This window comes from Phallusia mammillata, chromosome 5, assembly GCF_965637545.1.
Source record: "Phallusia mammillata chromosome 5, kaPhaMamm4.hap1.1, whole genome shotgun sequence".
Lineage (NCBI taxonomy): Eukaryota > Metazoa > Chordata > Ascidiacea > Phlebobranchia > Ascidiidae > Phallusia > Phallusia mammillata.
In genome coordinates, this window is record NC_137256.1 from 9,874,559 (window position 1) to 9,888,422 (window position 13,864).

At 39.5% G+C, this 13,864-nt stretch overlaps 1 protein-coding gene across 1 annotated transcript in view; it reads left to right on the top strand.

Moving 5' to 3' along the window:
* The window catches only part of LOC145227732 (proprotein convertase subtilisin/kexin type 4-like), a 36,974-nt gene that overhangs the window by 7,293 nt on the left and 15,817 nt on the right, over positions 1-13,864 (top strand). Inside the window, exons 4-7 of the mRNA XM_080092632.1 lie at positions 377-505; positions 2,606-2,771; positions 6,385-6,557; positions 8,854-9,066. Coding sequence (XP_079948758.1) covers positions 377-505; positions 2,606-2,771; positions 6,385-6,557; positions 8,854-9,066 — 681 coding nt within the window. The remainder of the gene's footprint in view (positions 1-376; positions 506-2,605; positions 2,772-6,384; positions 6,558-8,853; positions 9,067-13,864) is intronic.

Here is a 13,864-nt window from a genome sequence, read left to right on the forward strand (position 1 = left end):
AAAAACAAACGTTTAGTCTCGTCTGGCCTCTGGGGTCGTAATTTAAATTAGCCGTTATCTCTGTTTTTTTATGAACAAAACCTGCTTAATAGTGCATCAACATAAAAAAGAAACCAGTAAACGAAAAAGCATTTTAATATGCCAGTACCAGTAAACGTATTTATGTATAAACTTTTGTTAATGTTTCATCAGCCAAAAACGGTCAACAAAGAACATTTCAATATTCCCAAAACAGTAATAGTCAAGTATTCTTAAGCTTCCAACGTTTTAAATGATTTATCACCAAAACAACGGAAAATCATTTTAATATGCCTGTACAATCACACAACAAGTAACATTTTACCCCACATCTAATTAACTTCGTATTTTCCAACAGTTACCAAGTAAACAGCCAAGCATGCGTGTGGTCGAAGCATGGGAAGCCGGTTACAGTGGGAAAGGTGTTGCAGTGACCATTCTCGATGACGGTATTGAATATACTCATCCCGATCTGAAAAACAACTACGTAAGTACGATGTTCTTGTTATAGGCAGAAAGTATAAGTTCAAAATTTCATTTTTTTCTCTATATTTTTAGCATATGTTAATCACGCATACCCTAACTGCTCTCTAAAACTTATATTTGAAAAATGTCAAACTTAACCCTGTTTAAAACCTTTGCTTTGGACATTGCAAAATAGTGTTTGCGTTAAATTAAAAACATCAAGCAAGTCGGCTTTGGCTTTTAACTTTACAAATTCAATATTGATTTGTAAGTAGGCTTTGGAATTTCGATTGATAATTAAGCCTCATAAGCTTTTATTTGCAATGAAACCCGCTAGGTCTTTGCCAAGGCTTTTCTAATTGCCACAATCTGTATCAGTGGTTCCCAACCTTTCTACACGTGGGACCGATATAAATGTAAAAAAATCCACGGACCGGCAACAAAAGATCGAAGTGAATGCAACAGATATTTTTACGCACTTTGTGCACCAAAGTTGTCGTTGCGCAACATAATGCAAGATGTAGTCATAGCCTATGTATTTAGGACTAAAAATTAACTTACAACCAAACGGCAATCAACTCAACTTAAGCAACAAAACGCCAATCCATTTAGATACAAAATCAATGTTAGTGGGATGTTTGCTGTTGTTTTGCTGCCAGCATGAATCTCATCTCAAAAGCGAAGAATAACTTTAATTTACAAAAAAGTGTTGAATGCTAGACCCATTTTATGACAAAACAATCATAAACGTCACAAAAGCTTTATGAAACAATTTTACGGGTATCAACGGTGGAGAGCTACCTCAGTTTTACAGCCAAGCGTAAAATAAGTTTCGTACCAACAACTTTGCAATAGGCCTACTTATCGTTCCTTTTGAAAACAGTAGCTTAGCATAAAGTAAGATAATTTGCGGACCGGCAAAATATTTACCGACGGTTAGGAACCACTGATCTATATGATAGGGTTTCTAAATCCAGCCGGTACCACCCACCTCTTACCATTTTGTGGCAATGTTTTGGGGATGTGTACTTTGGTATTGCATTTTTTTCTGTTATGTTTATGGGTCAAATTTTTGCTTTCAAAAAATATATGTAACTTGTAAAGACAGGCGTTTAGAGAAGAAATTAAAAAAGCATGATCTAAACCAGCGCAAATCGTTATCGCCCATAGAACGTGCCGTTTTACACACAAAATCGTGCAAACAAAAACTATAATTAATAAAACTTGGTTGAACGTGCCTCCAAAGTGACTTATCCGTCGCTCAAACGCAAGGCGTACGTCACGGAGCTCTAAGCTCGCCAAGTCCTCATTAAAAATGCAACGAACCAACGTTATTCGACCCCGGGTGTTATGTGGGTTATTGGACTGAGAGCTCTTCGATTGTGACGTCATTGCGGGGTTAGAGGTCATTCGTCAATGTCGAATCAGTAGATTTGGAGAAAGTGCTTTTGTTTGTTAAGGCATTTGGACTGAAAATTTCCAAACGTTTGAATTGGTGTGAACACTTGAAATGATTCATTACTAAAATTAAATTTGCGGTGTGTCAATTTATTAAAACTTAATGTTTGTGTTTTTGCCCCATATTGATGTAGATTAGTTGGAGTTGTAACTAGCGGTTTTCAACCAGTTGTCCGTAAAGCAGTTGTAAAATAGACCATAAATCTATATCTAGGCGATAGTTTTGAATTTAGTTTGTTTATTACTTTGGTTTGATTTTTCAATTAAGTTGGTAAATGTGATTAACAGCAAATCTTTACATAAACCGTTTTACGTAAAGTTAATGCTAAGAAATTAAAAGGCAGATAAATTGAAACTAATATTTAACTAAAGCTTTCAGTACACTTGAATCAGTCTTCTTTTTTGCTCATAAAATGTAATAAAACAGAAAAACGATTTTGCCGCTAAAATGGCATCACCAGTTCTTAACAAAAAATGTCACCTTGAATAGCACACTTCATAAATTTAAATCAAATTCCTAACCCAAGACAGGCATTTGAAAAAAAGTGTTAGGCGCTGTTTAAATCCAACCCCTTTTGCTTTGAATATGCCACTCGGGTCTTTGGTAGGCTAACAGCCAGCTACATCCATTCATTATCCATTGACATGTTTCTGTATCTAATAGGACAAGCATGCATCCGGTGATATCAACAGTAAAGACGACGACCCAGCACCTCGTTTGAGTCCGAGCAATGAAAACCGACATGGAACAAGATGTGCTGGAGAGGTAGCTGCTGCCGCTGATAACGGTGTATGTTCTGTGGGGGTCGCATACCACGCTAATATCGGAGGTACGTTGAATGCAATTGGTTATGTACTACTGCACTGTTTTGCAAATGTGTTTTGGAATAGGCTAATTGATCATGTCCAAATATGTTACGCTGGTTTGTATGACCGGCAAATCTGTGACACCTCAACACCTGTTACTGACGATGCCAGAAATTTGGTTACAGCTGCCACTAACTTGGTGACGCCCCAAAATTAGAGTATAGACTCTTTTGAAGTCATTGTTTACATCTTGGGCATGTTTTTCTTTCTTTAAACATGTTGACACTTGGTGTACGATTAAACGTATTTAAAATCGAAACTCACAAGCTATAACAGGAAACATAAAGCAGTTTCGTCTACAGACTTGCTTCTGTTAGGTTTAGATTGACACCTGTAGTGTCGAATATCCATGTTTTCGTTTTAAAGCTATGCCTTGCATTTAACGATTTTATCATGGTTTAGCTATGAGCTTCCAACACAAAAAGTAATTCATTTAAAAATCACCACCTTTAAAACTATTCTGTGGGTTGGAGTATAACACAGCATGCCCTACCGTAATTTTCCAAGTATAGTGCGCCCCCGTGCATAATACGCACCCTAAAAATGGCATGTCGATGCTGGAAAAAAGCCTGTACCCATGTATAATACGCACCCAAATTTTTACTCTTAAATCCGTAAACGTAAAATTATTTCAGAAAAAAGATCATCTTTTGAAACAACCGGATGTTATTCTGCCGGTCAGTATCACTGCGCATGCGCTCGCAAACTCGATAGCGAAAAATGTTTAGGATTTGTGTAGGTTACATCGTGACAGCAAACGAGATCTTAGTGGTCGCGTTCAAGCGGAACCGATCTTAATACTTGCAGAGAACATTTTTATTTTTAAAACACAAATGAAGTTTAATATGTATCAGATTAAAATACCTAAAAATCAGAATAATTAAATTCAAACTTATATTTTAGTTCGATCCGTTGCATATCGGCAATGATATCATTTACGTTGTCGCTAAATGGGCAGTGTGCAGTATTTGACAATAACACACCATCAAGGATTGCACCATCGCATCAAACGATGTGTCGTCAATTATGAATTTTACTGACCAAGTGTGTTGGGCAGGATGGCTAAATGTGATGCGCGATTGACAACAAACAAGAAGAAAGGTCTGATTTCAAGTTTTATTTCGAGGCAGATTTTCTTCAAAAATTGTTGTACCCATGCATAATGCGCACCCTAGATTTTAGGACAATAAATTAATTAAATTTTGCTCATTATTCACGGAAAATTACGGTAATCATCACAATAACCCATAATATAATTTGAGCCGATAACAGCACACCAGGTCTATATAGGAGAGGCGTTATACCGAGTCAAGGTATCCCAAGCATTTCTATGATCAGAGTAATTTATTTCCATTCAAAGTCAGTAGACCGATTCGTGCCTTGCTTTCTTAGCAAGGTCTTGCGTCAGTGTTTTGCCCTGTTGAATTCAAAATCAACAGGAATCGGCCAGCAAATGCATTTCGTGTCAATATTACGCGTGTCAAACCCCACACCATTGCAGCATCAGCTGTTTGTCTAATAGCCCGTATGACAAACGAATTATTTGCAACAAAACCATTTCGGATGGTAAATTGGTTGATACCTTTAATTGTTTTGTATTGCTCGTATGATTGTCTGACACAATTCGGTATGACGTCTTCAATAGACCTGGCATACGTACTATGATTTACGTCTAACACAATGTTACACTAATTGAGTTAATATACGCCTGTATGAGATGTTGTTTTTTACAACACTGCTGTTTTTGCAGCATTGATTATACACATGTCTAAAGTATTGTTTTTCGATAGGACCCAGTGCTCAAATTTTTGCTTCGCTTTTAGTGATAAAAAGGCCACTTCTAAGTTTTTAGGACCCAAAGTCGTAAAACAGTACAAATTTTTGAATACCCACCCCGAATGTATAAAAAACACTGAAAATTTGTTCAAATCATTTTTTTTCATTTGAACTTTGCCTTACCATCAGCAAATTCATTTTTTGCGATTAAATAAATGTTCGAATGCAGATTATATTTGCAATGTTGTCGTGTTAGTTTTATATATGAGTTATTACTTTCTATTTGGAATAACTTTATAAATTTATGTAAATATACGTCGGGTCGTTAATTTTGGTATGGTATGTGCAATTTTAGGCGCAAACCACTTTTTTCAAAAGCCAACATTTTGTACCCAAAGAGACGAAACTCTTTAACAGATATACTATAAAAATATTTGTATTTCCTTTAATTAAGTTCACAGTCGATATAACGTGACTGTTATGGGATATAGCATCACTAGCTTATTTCATGCATCTTAGTTATTTCCAAGCGCAATAAATCCAACGTGAACACCCTAACGCCACAAGAGCACGAATTCCCATCGAATTTGAAACGGGAATTTTAACCCGGCAATTTAGTCGGTCTGGTCGATCACGATGTTTTATTCTCCCTTTACATTTTATTCGTAACCGGCGGCATGGGTTTCCAAAATTGTTTGAACGTGTCTGTCGATTACCACTGCCGCTGCATGCCAACACAGGTTGTATTTATGGTGATTCCGAAATACAATGGATTGGCAGTTTAGTGAACTCAAATCCAAAGTACCAGTTTGCAGGTTAACTAACTATTTGTGGTCCGTTTTGCAATGATGATATCATTTTCCCCAACGTTACGCCTAAAGCACACCAACACTTTAACTTCTTGCTGCGTTGAAAGCAGAATTATAAGTCGGGCCGGGTTCAGGCTTAGGTTTCATCAAAAAAACGGGCTTGATTAGGGCCTTACTTTACATGTCAATATTAAATAAATAAAAGTGTGTCAATATTAAATAAATAACAATAACTAGCTAAATAGCCAGTTACCGGACCTGACCTAATGTCAAACAGCCCTAAACTACCTTGTTCGGGGCCAATTGTCTATTGTGTTTGTTGTCTTGGTCTTTTCTGAGGCTTGAAGTATAGGCCTGTCAGTCACACTTTCGGGCCCAAACGGGCTTTTCAAAAACGATTCGGGTTCGGGCCGGGTTTCGGGCATGTACTTTCGGATTTGGGCCGGGTTCGGACTCCAGGCCCGTCTTGATGGTAAAAGCGTTCACCAAAAATAAACATCATTTCGTCATTATCACGGATATAGTAAAACATACCAACTGTTCTTAAGTAAACACAAACTTTTTTCCGTTTTCCTCGCTAGGTTTCGCCCTCTGAAATTTTATCATTCCGTATCAGCAAGCAAAACAAGCCAGTCTTTCTAGACCAGTGGTTCTCAACCAGTGGGCCATGGCCCTCTGGTGGGCCATGGAAGCATTTTGATTGGGCCACAGACCAACCAAATAGAAAGCTTTTTTTAAGAATTTACTTTCATTTGTGTCACTACACTGAATTTTACAAGAATAATGGCTTGGGGAGGAATTGAGAAGGAATGTGTTTGTTTGTTTTTTTGTTCTGAACCTATTTTATAGTTGATTTCTTTCTATCTTAAAAATTTACTGGGCCACAGAATTTTTTTGCAATGAAAGTGGGCCACGAAAGAAAAAAGGTTGAGAACCACTGTTCTAGACCTATAATTGAACACAAGTCGTAATGACCTTTTTTCCTGTGCAGGGGTTCGTATGTTGGACGGCCCAGTGACAGACTCCGTGGAGGCCAAGTCGATTGGTCTGAACCCTCAACACGTTGATATATACAGCGCGTCTTGGGGGCCTGACGATGATGGTCGGACAGTGGATGGTCCAGGACCGCTGGCAAAAAAAGCTTTTCGTGAAGGCGTCCACAAGGTTAGAACTTGAAAATGTGCCAAGGCTATTTTAAGCTTAAACGCTATATCCTTGGTATGTTAAACTAAGCTGCTCAAGGCTACGTTTTTCAGATCTGTTTCTCTATAACTTAGGCTTTTGTAAGACAATTGTCTTTTGCCATTATCATATTCTTTTTAGTCTGCTTTCAAAGATACATACACGTATATCTGTGGTAATCATTGAGCAAAATATGTATAATCTACAGTCTTTAATAGTGCATATTTGTTTAGCTTCAAAATACAGCTCGTTTTATTTCCCTCTTGTATCATAAATTACAGAAAAACTACAGTTAAGTTAAGGTTTTAAAAACACATGTTTTTTTGCTTTCGCATGATCATATACATGTCATATTTTAGCACAGCAAAAGGCTTTTTTAGGAAGCTTGGTTACCTATGTGGTAAAAACCGCATTACTTGTGCTGTTGTGAAATAAACAACCACATTGTGTTGGGTACAACCACCATTTGTGTATCAGTGTAAACATGCATACGGATACAGTTAACTACATGGGCCGAGCCATATGACCAAGCAATCCATAAGCATAACCATACACCCATTTTTTGTGCATCTAAGTCTAGGAACAGGATTTTCTATGCATTGTACCGTTTACTTGGATATCCTATATCCGTTTTTATAGCCACCTGTCAGACGGGCCGTTTAGAAAATCATTAGCCTGTTCGATGACTCTGGTGGCATTAAGAACGTCGCGTGACAACCATGGCTTTCGTTATTGTATGATAGCGTTTTTGTTTTTCCAGCATTAAACCCTACCGCGGTCTTGTTTGTTATTAGTCATCGCACGGAAGAATATATTTTCCTTAAAAGGCGCCTGGAAAACTGGGCCCCTCCCTTTCACAAATCCTTATGTGATATTGTTATAGATCCTAATTAAAAACCAGAACTTGTTACTTTCAGTTTGTTAATTTTTTTTTTTTGAAAGAATGCGTAGTTTGAAATAGGTACATCATCGTACATGATGGATAAGTGTTAGAAGTAAATTTTAGGCTTAAACGAACTTAAAATTCTGGTTACAAACGGAAATTCAAATACCTTTAAACTGTATTTGACTGAGAAAATTCTTGATATTGAATTGAAAGAAGTAGATTGTTTGCTGTAAATAAAAAATAAAGTCATATTGTTGTAGCAAAAATTACACGTGTTATGCATTTGCGTCAATTGGTCAAAAAAATTGTCCACAGCCAAACGTCTTGTATGAATAGCAAGAATAACAATTATTCGAATCACGGTGTAATACATGACATGGCAGTATTTATGCGTCATGCCCATATAGATGGTGTATTGTTATCCAAATGTCAGACATACAACATAAATGGGTGCGTTTTACACGAAACAACCGTGTCGATAATGGTGGCGTTTTTGTTGCACAATTGCTCCTTTTTAACATCCATATTTCACATGCGTGCATCTTGTCAAGCATTTGTTTTACGATTAACTTGGGCATATTTGAGCTTATATTAGAGTGACTTTGTCGTTGGGCTCCTTTTGGGCTAGTTTTGACTAGCATAGTTGCGCTTTTTGAGAAGTCGACTGGAGCTCGGCACTGCGCAGCGAGTTCGCGCATAAGGTTTTAATATCAAACGACTTTGGGCAATAATATCCCATACAGCGGCTTGTGGACGCCGTACAACTGAAATATTAATGACACAAATGGCCTCGGCCTCTACGTGTGACCTTACCTTATTAGATATAACGCATTGTGGAAAGGGCACACTGTAAACTAATACCTCTGTCGCCTCAGTAATTGTTTTACCCGTACAAATTGCGTATGCTCATATGACGAAGTGCGTGATAACTGTGACGGTGAATTTAGACCGTCTGTTTAGGGTGTGTTGCTGCATTTGCATATAGTTGCCAAAGATATTTTTTTCACGCCCGTTAAATAATGTAGCTTGAGATGTTTTATTTGATAAAACTGTTTTGTCTATTTGAATAAAGTATAGCCAGTGCTATTACGATGGCAAACTATAGTCACATAAACCCTATATTCGTAAGATTTAAGTACAAAAATGCATAGGCTTTGGACTTATATAAATCAAAATTTTGTGCCTGTGGTGTAAGAGCGTATAATTTACACAGACAGACTGTTTTTAATACTGCAACATTATCCTAACTTTTATTATTTTATTATTCATAAATGTCTGCTGTATAAATAGCATCCCGTTTAATTTATAAGGGCAACGTAATTTGTTGGTGTGCATTATTAAATACTCTCAAAACAGCTCGCCTATGTTTAAACCTTTCCAATCTTAATACAGGGCCGACAAGGCAAGGGATCCATATTCGTTTGGGCATCCGGTAATGGTGGAAAACATGCAGATAACTGTAATTGCGATGGTTACACCAACAGCATTTACACCCTCTCTATAAGCAGTACCACCTCACGCAAGCAGAAGCCATGGTATTCGGAATCGTGCTCTTCAACCCTTGCTGCTACTTATAGCAGTGGCTCGATTGGCGAACCACAAATCGTAAGTTTCTATGGCACTGTAGTTGTACAGAATGTTCGCCTTCAAAAACTATGTGTGACTATGGGGGTTAACGGTTGCAATTTGATCATTCGGGGTATATTGCCTGGCATTTTCATATGTTTTTGTTCATACACAAGCCAATAGTAAACAGAGGACCACTGTTAGTAGCGCCGTTTATAGTAGCGCATATATCCGTAGGTCGGGGTATACACACAAGCTCACTGAGTAAACTGAGGACCACTGTGAGCAACCTTGGATGCGCACGCTGTGGCCACACACCAGTTTATACACACCATAAAACTACCTGAGCACACTGACTACAATTGTAAGCAATATTTGATCTACACACTGTGGCCATATACCCGTTTATGTGCAGCAGATTTTAATTCGTCTGGGTATAAACTCCTTGAGCACACAAAGACCAGTAGTATGTGTTACGGACAAATTCACAATATTTAAATGTGATTTTTATGCTTTCTTTCCCAAGTGCAACCATGCGTTACGTCTATTCCCAAGTGCATTGTTCTTTGTTAGTTTTGGGCCAATCCTAACTTTTATATGCGGTCATGTGACTAAAACGTGCTTGGACTTAGCCACACCTTGTTCTAAAAGTGCAGTTTGTATGTTTTAGTGCAGTAATCTGTTAGAATCGACTTAGTTTAAATGTTTGTGTGTTAACCAAATGTCAGCAAGTTTACAAGTATGTTAATGTATAGCCATGTGAAGTGTTTCTAGTAACTTTTCGTTTGTTATTGTTGTTTGAATGTTTAGACGATAAAGCCAACACCATAATGTCAAACACCTAGGTACTGTGAACTTCAGAAATCTCAACTGCTCAAGTGCTTAACTGTCTCAATTTCCTCTATTCTGTATAGTCTTGACATCCACTGTGGCGCAATTCAGCTGTTTTGGATCTTGGATACGAACTGTATTTGTTGTCATTCGTGCACTGTTCTTGCACCTTCATCGCCATAATATAACACTGAAAACCACAGTTTGTGCAGTCTAGAGGGCAGTTGTGAATTACTGACTCATTGTACCTGATGATGGTACCAACGAAGGCATTAGCCTAGGTTTGCCTAAAGTGAGCTTAGGCCGTGACTAGTCCTAAAATTTTGGACGTCACATCATTTCTGAAGAAGCCAGACCCCTTTCTATTAAGAAAGGGTGTCTGAAATCTGCTGTCTGGCATTAGTGGTGTTGCAAATACAATGCCTGGATCAAATTCTAGCACATCCTCTCATGAGGATGTGGACGGAGTGCTTCAAGAAAAGTTGCATTCCTTGAAATCATCTCGGAGTGGGCATTTGGGTGCTGTTACCAAAGCCGAAAATATTGTTTGTAACTTGATGCTAGATGTTTCTAATATCAAGGAAGTACCAGCTGCAAAGGAAGCTTTTGATAGTGCACTGACAAAGTGCTTGGACTGTTGCAAGGAATACCATTCTGTGATTCCAGATTCACTCTACTCTCAGAAACAAGAGGCAGTGGACAAGATCAAGTCCCTGGAGGAAAAAGGGGACAACATAAATTCTATGTATCAAACATTTCTACAAAATGCTGCTGTGGAGTTGGGTTCTACTGGTGGGCATTCGAAAAGCTCACATCACTCAACTTGGTCAAGATTGTCCTCTAAATCCAGTTCACATCGTTCTAGTAGAACAAGCTCAAGATCTTCACACCACTCACACCATTCCAAGGCTCCTAGTTTGAAATCATTCCACTCTTCTTCTTCAATATCAAGCAGAAGCACTACATACTCAATGAGGGAGGTGCGGCGTGCTCAGCTAGAAAACAAGCTGACAGAGTCAGAGGCACAATTAACTCTCCAAGCATCAGCTGATGCTGTTAATGATGCACTGATGAAAGCTGAGGAGATAAAACGTAAGGCCAGAGAAGACGAGGAGGCCTTAAAGATGATGCTTGAAGATGAAAAGGAAGAAAATGCCCAGCAAAGAAGGGCAGAAGAAGAGGCAAATGCCATGCGTAAAAGGGCAGAAGAAGAGGCCATAGCCAAAAGAAGAAGAGAAGAAGCTGATGCAGAGAAAAGGGCGATTAGAAGAAAAATGGAACAGGCTGCAGCTCGACGGAAAAGAGAAGAGGAAAGGGCTGAAGCAATTTTAGCCAAGGCAAAAATGGAACATCGACAAAAATCTTACAATGCACAGTTGAAAGTGCAGCGCAAGAGGCATGAGGTTGACCTGGTTGTACTTGAGGCTGAACCAGTGGGATCCTGTGATTCTCGTCATGAATACAGGTTGGATATGCCCCCACTAAATCAGATAGATGACGCCACGATGGGAAGCTCTGCTTGTCTACAGCAGTCTGCCCATGACCTAGCTCCGATGGACTGTCCAATGCCTGGTGAAATGCATACCATTTCTGGTTTCACCCCTCTAGCCACAGCAAAGCTGCCACAGCCTGAATATCCTGTCGCTCATCCAGCAGAACAGCTAAATGTTTCTGCCGATCCATACTTGCCTGTATGTACACAGACTGACATAAAGCAGGAGACTCACAGTCCTTCTATGGGGCCGGTCTCCAAGTACAAACCTCAGCCAGATGAGAGCTTCACCAAAGATGACTTTCACTATGGAAAGGCCATGGTGGACTTGGTGGAGAGTACGAAAACCATGCTGCATGGCTTTACACTGCCCAAAAGGGGGCTCCCAAAGTTCTATGGGAATCCAATGAATTACCACAACTTTATGAAGAAATTTGATGAGATGATCACAAGGCATTTTCCTGATCCTGCTGTACAACTTCAGTACCTTGTAGACATGTGTGAAGACAAAGCCTATGATGTTGTCCATGGATGTTGTGCCACGAGCCCACCTGAATTGGGTCTTGCTACTGCTCAGGAGTTGCTGAGAGATAACTTCGGGCGCATGGACTTGGTGGTAAATGCACATGTCAAAGAGTTGACCAAGGGTCCACCAATTAGGACTGGGGACAATGAAGGTCTTCGTTCTCTTGCTACAAGTATGACAAATGCTTTAATGGTTTTTCGATCTTTGGGTTGTGAGTCACAGTTGGACTATTCCCAATTCCTAGTGGACATATTTCAGCGACTACCCAAGCACATGCAAAATACATTTGTCACAGAGGCCAGTTCACTCTACCGAAGGAATGGGAATGTGACATTCAGCAATCTGACATCGTACCTCAACCAGAAGGTGATGGATTCCAACAACATGTTTGCGGATGCATTGACAACAGTTAAGGAAAGGGATCCAAAGAAGGACAAGCCCCAGAAGAAGAAAGAACATGCTGTGTTCTCTGCACAAACTACTTTGGGCTCCACATCATGTGAACATGTTGACAAACCTAAACCTCCAGATCAAACAAGGAAGAAGAAGCCACAACCATGTGTGGTTTGTAACAAACCTCATCCATTATGGGTATGTGATGAGTTCCAGAAAAAGAAACAGTTTGACCGTTGGACAACAGTCAAGAATAACAACTTATGCTTCAACTGCTTTTCACCAGACCACATGGCAAATGAGTGTGTCTGCTCCAGAAAGTGCAAGTCTTGTGAAAAACCACATCATACTCTACTTCATCGTGATGAACAGCGAAATATAGAAAAAACATCCACATCAACTGAGGAAAAGAAGAATGCTGAAAGTCCCAAGGAAACCTCAACGACATATGTAGCCACTGTTACTACACCCCCTGCAGGAAGGGACAGGGTTAGACTCAAGGTGGTGCCAGTACATGTGTGGGGAAGGGATCTGAATCGTGTAGTGGAGACATATGCATTTCTGGATGAGGGATCTGACACTACATTCTGCACGTCAAATCTGAAACAGAGACTCAAGCTTGAAGGAAAACAAGTTTCCAGAAGACTTAATGGCATAAGTGGCAGTAAGGATCTGCAGGGATACGAGGTCGGACTGTCCCTACAGGGGATTCAAGAAACAGATTCAATCCGTATTGAGAATGTACTGACGGTGGATGCTCTACCAACACTGAAGAACAGTATACCTACAATGGAAGATGTAAAGCATTATTCTCATCTGAGGGGATTGGACTTTCCAAAGTTACCTGATGTAGAAGTGGATATTCTCATTGGGGCCGGTACGCAGGAAGCCCATTCTATCAGGGAAGTGCGAACCGGGAAGCCAAGACAGCCAACAGCTATTCACACTGGACTTGGGTGGACCTTAGTTGGCACTGATGCATCAGATGCATCAGAGGACAGTTGCAATGTCAACTTCGCCACAATTGGCAATAATGAACTACATGACATGTTCCAGAAGATGTATAATCATGACTTTATGGATGACAAGTGTTCAAATGATGTCTCTCTATCTATGGAGGACAAAAGGGCACTCGCCATGATGAATTCGACTGTGCAAAGGAAAGGCAAGCATTATCAGCTTGCGTTACCATGGAAGAATAAAAATGTAAAGCTACCTTATAACCGTGGAACAGCCGAGAAACGCCTTCTTGGTTTAAAGAGACGATTAAAGACAGATCAGTCACTGTTCCAGAAGTACAGTGAAAAGATTAATGACTCGCTGAAGAATGGTCATGCCAGGAAAGTACCAGATGGAAAGGATCCACACCCGGGAAAGACTTGGTACATTCCACATCACTGCTGCACTGGTGGAAAGTTTCGGGTTGTGTTTGACTGCGCTGCCAAGTATGCAGGCACATCCCTCAATGAAAATCTCTTACAAGGACCTGATTTGACCAACAACCTTGTTGGTGTTCTTCTTCGTTTTCGCCAGGAGAAGATTGCATTGATGGCTGACATTAAAGGAATGTTCCATCAGGTTTTTGTGGACCCAGA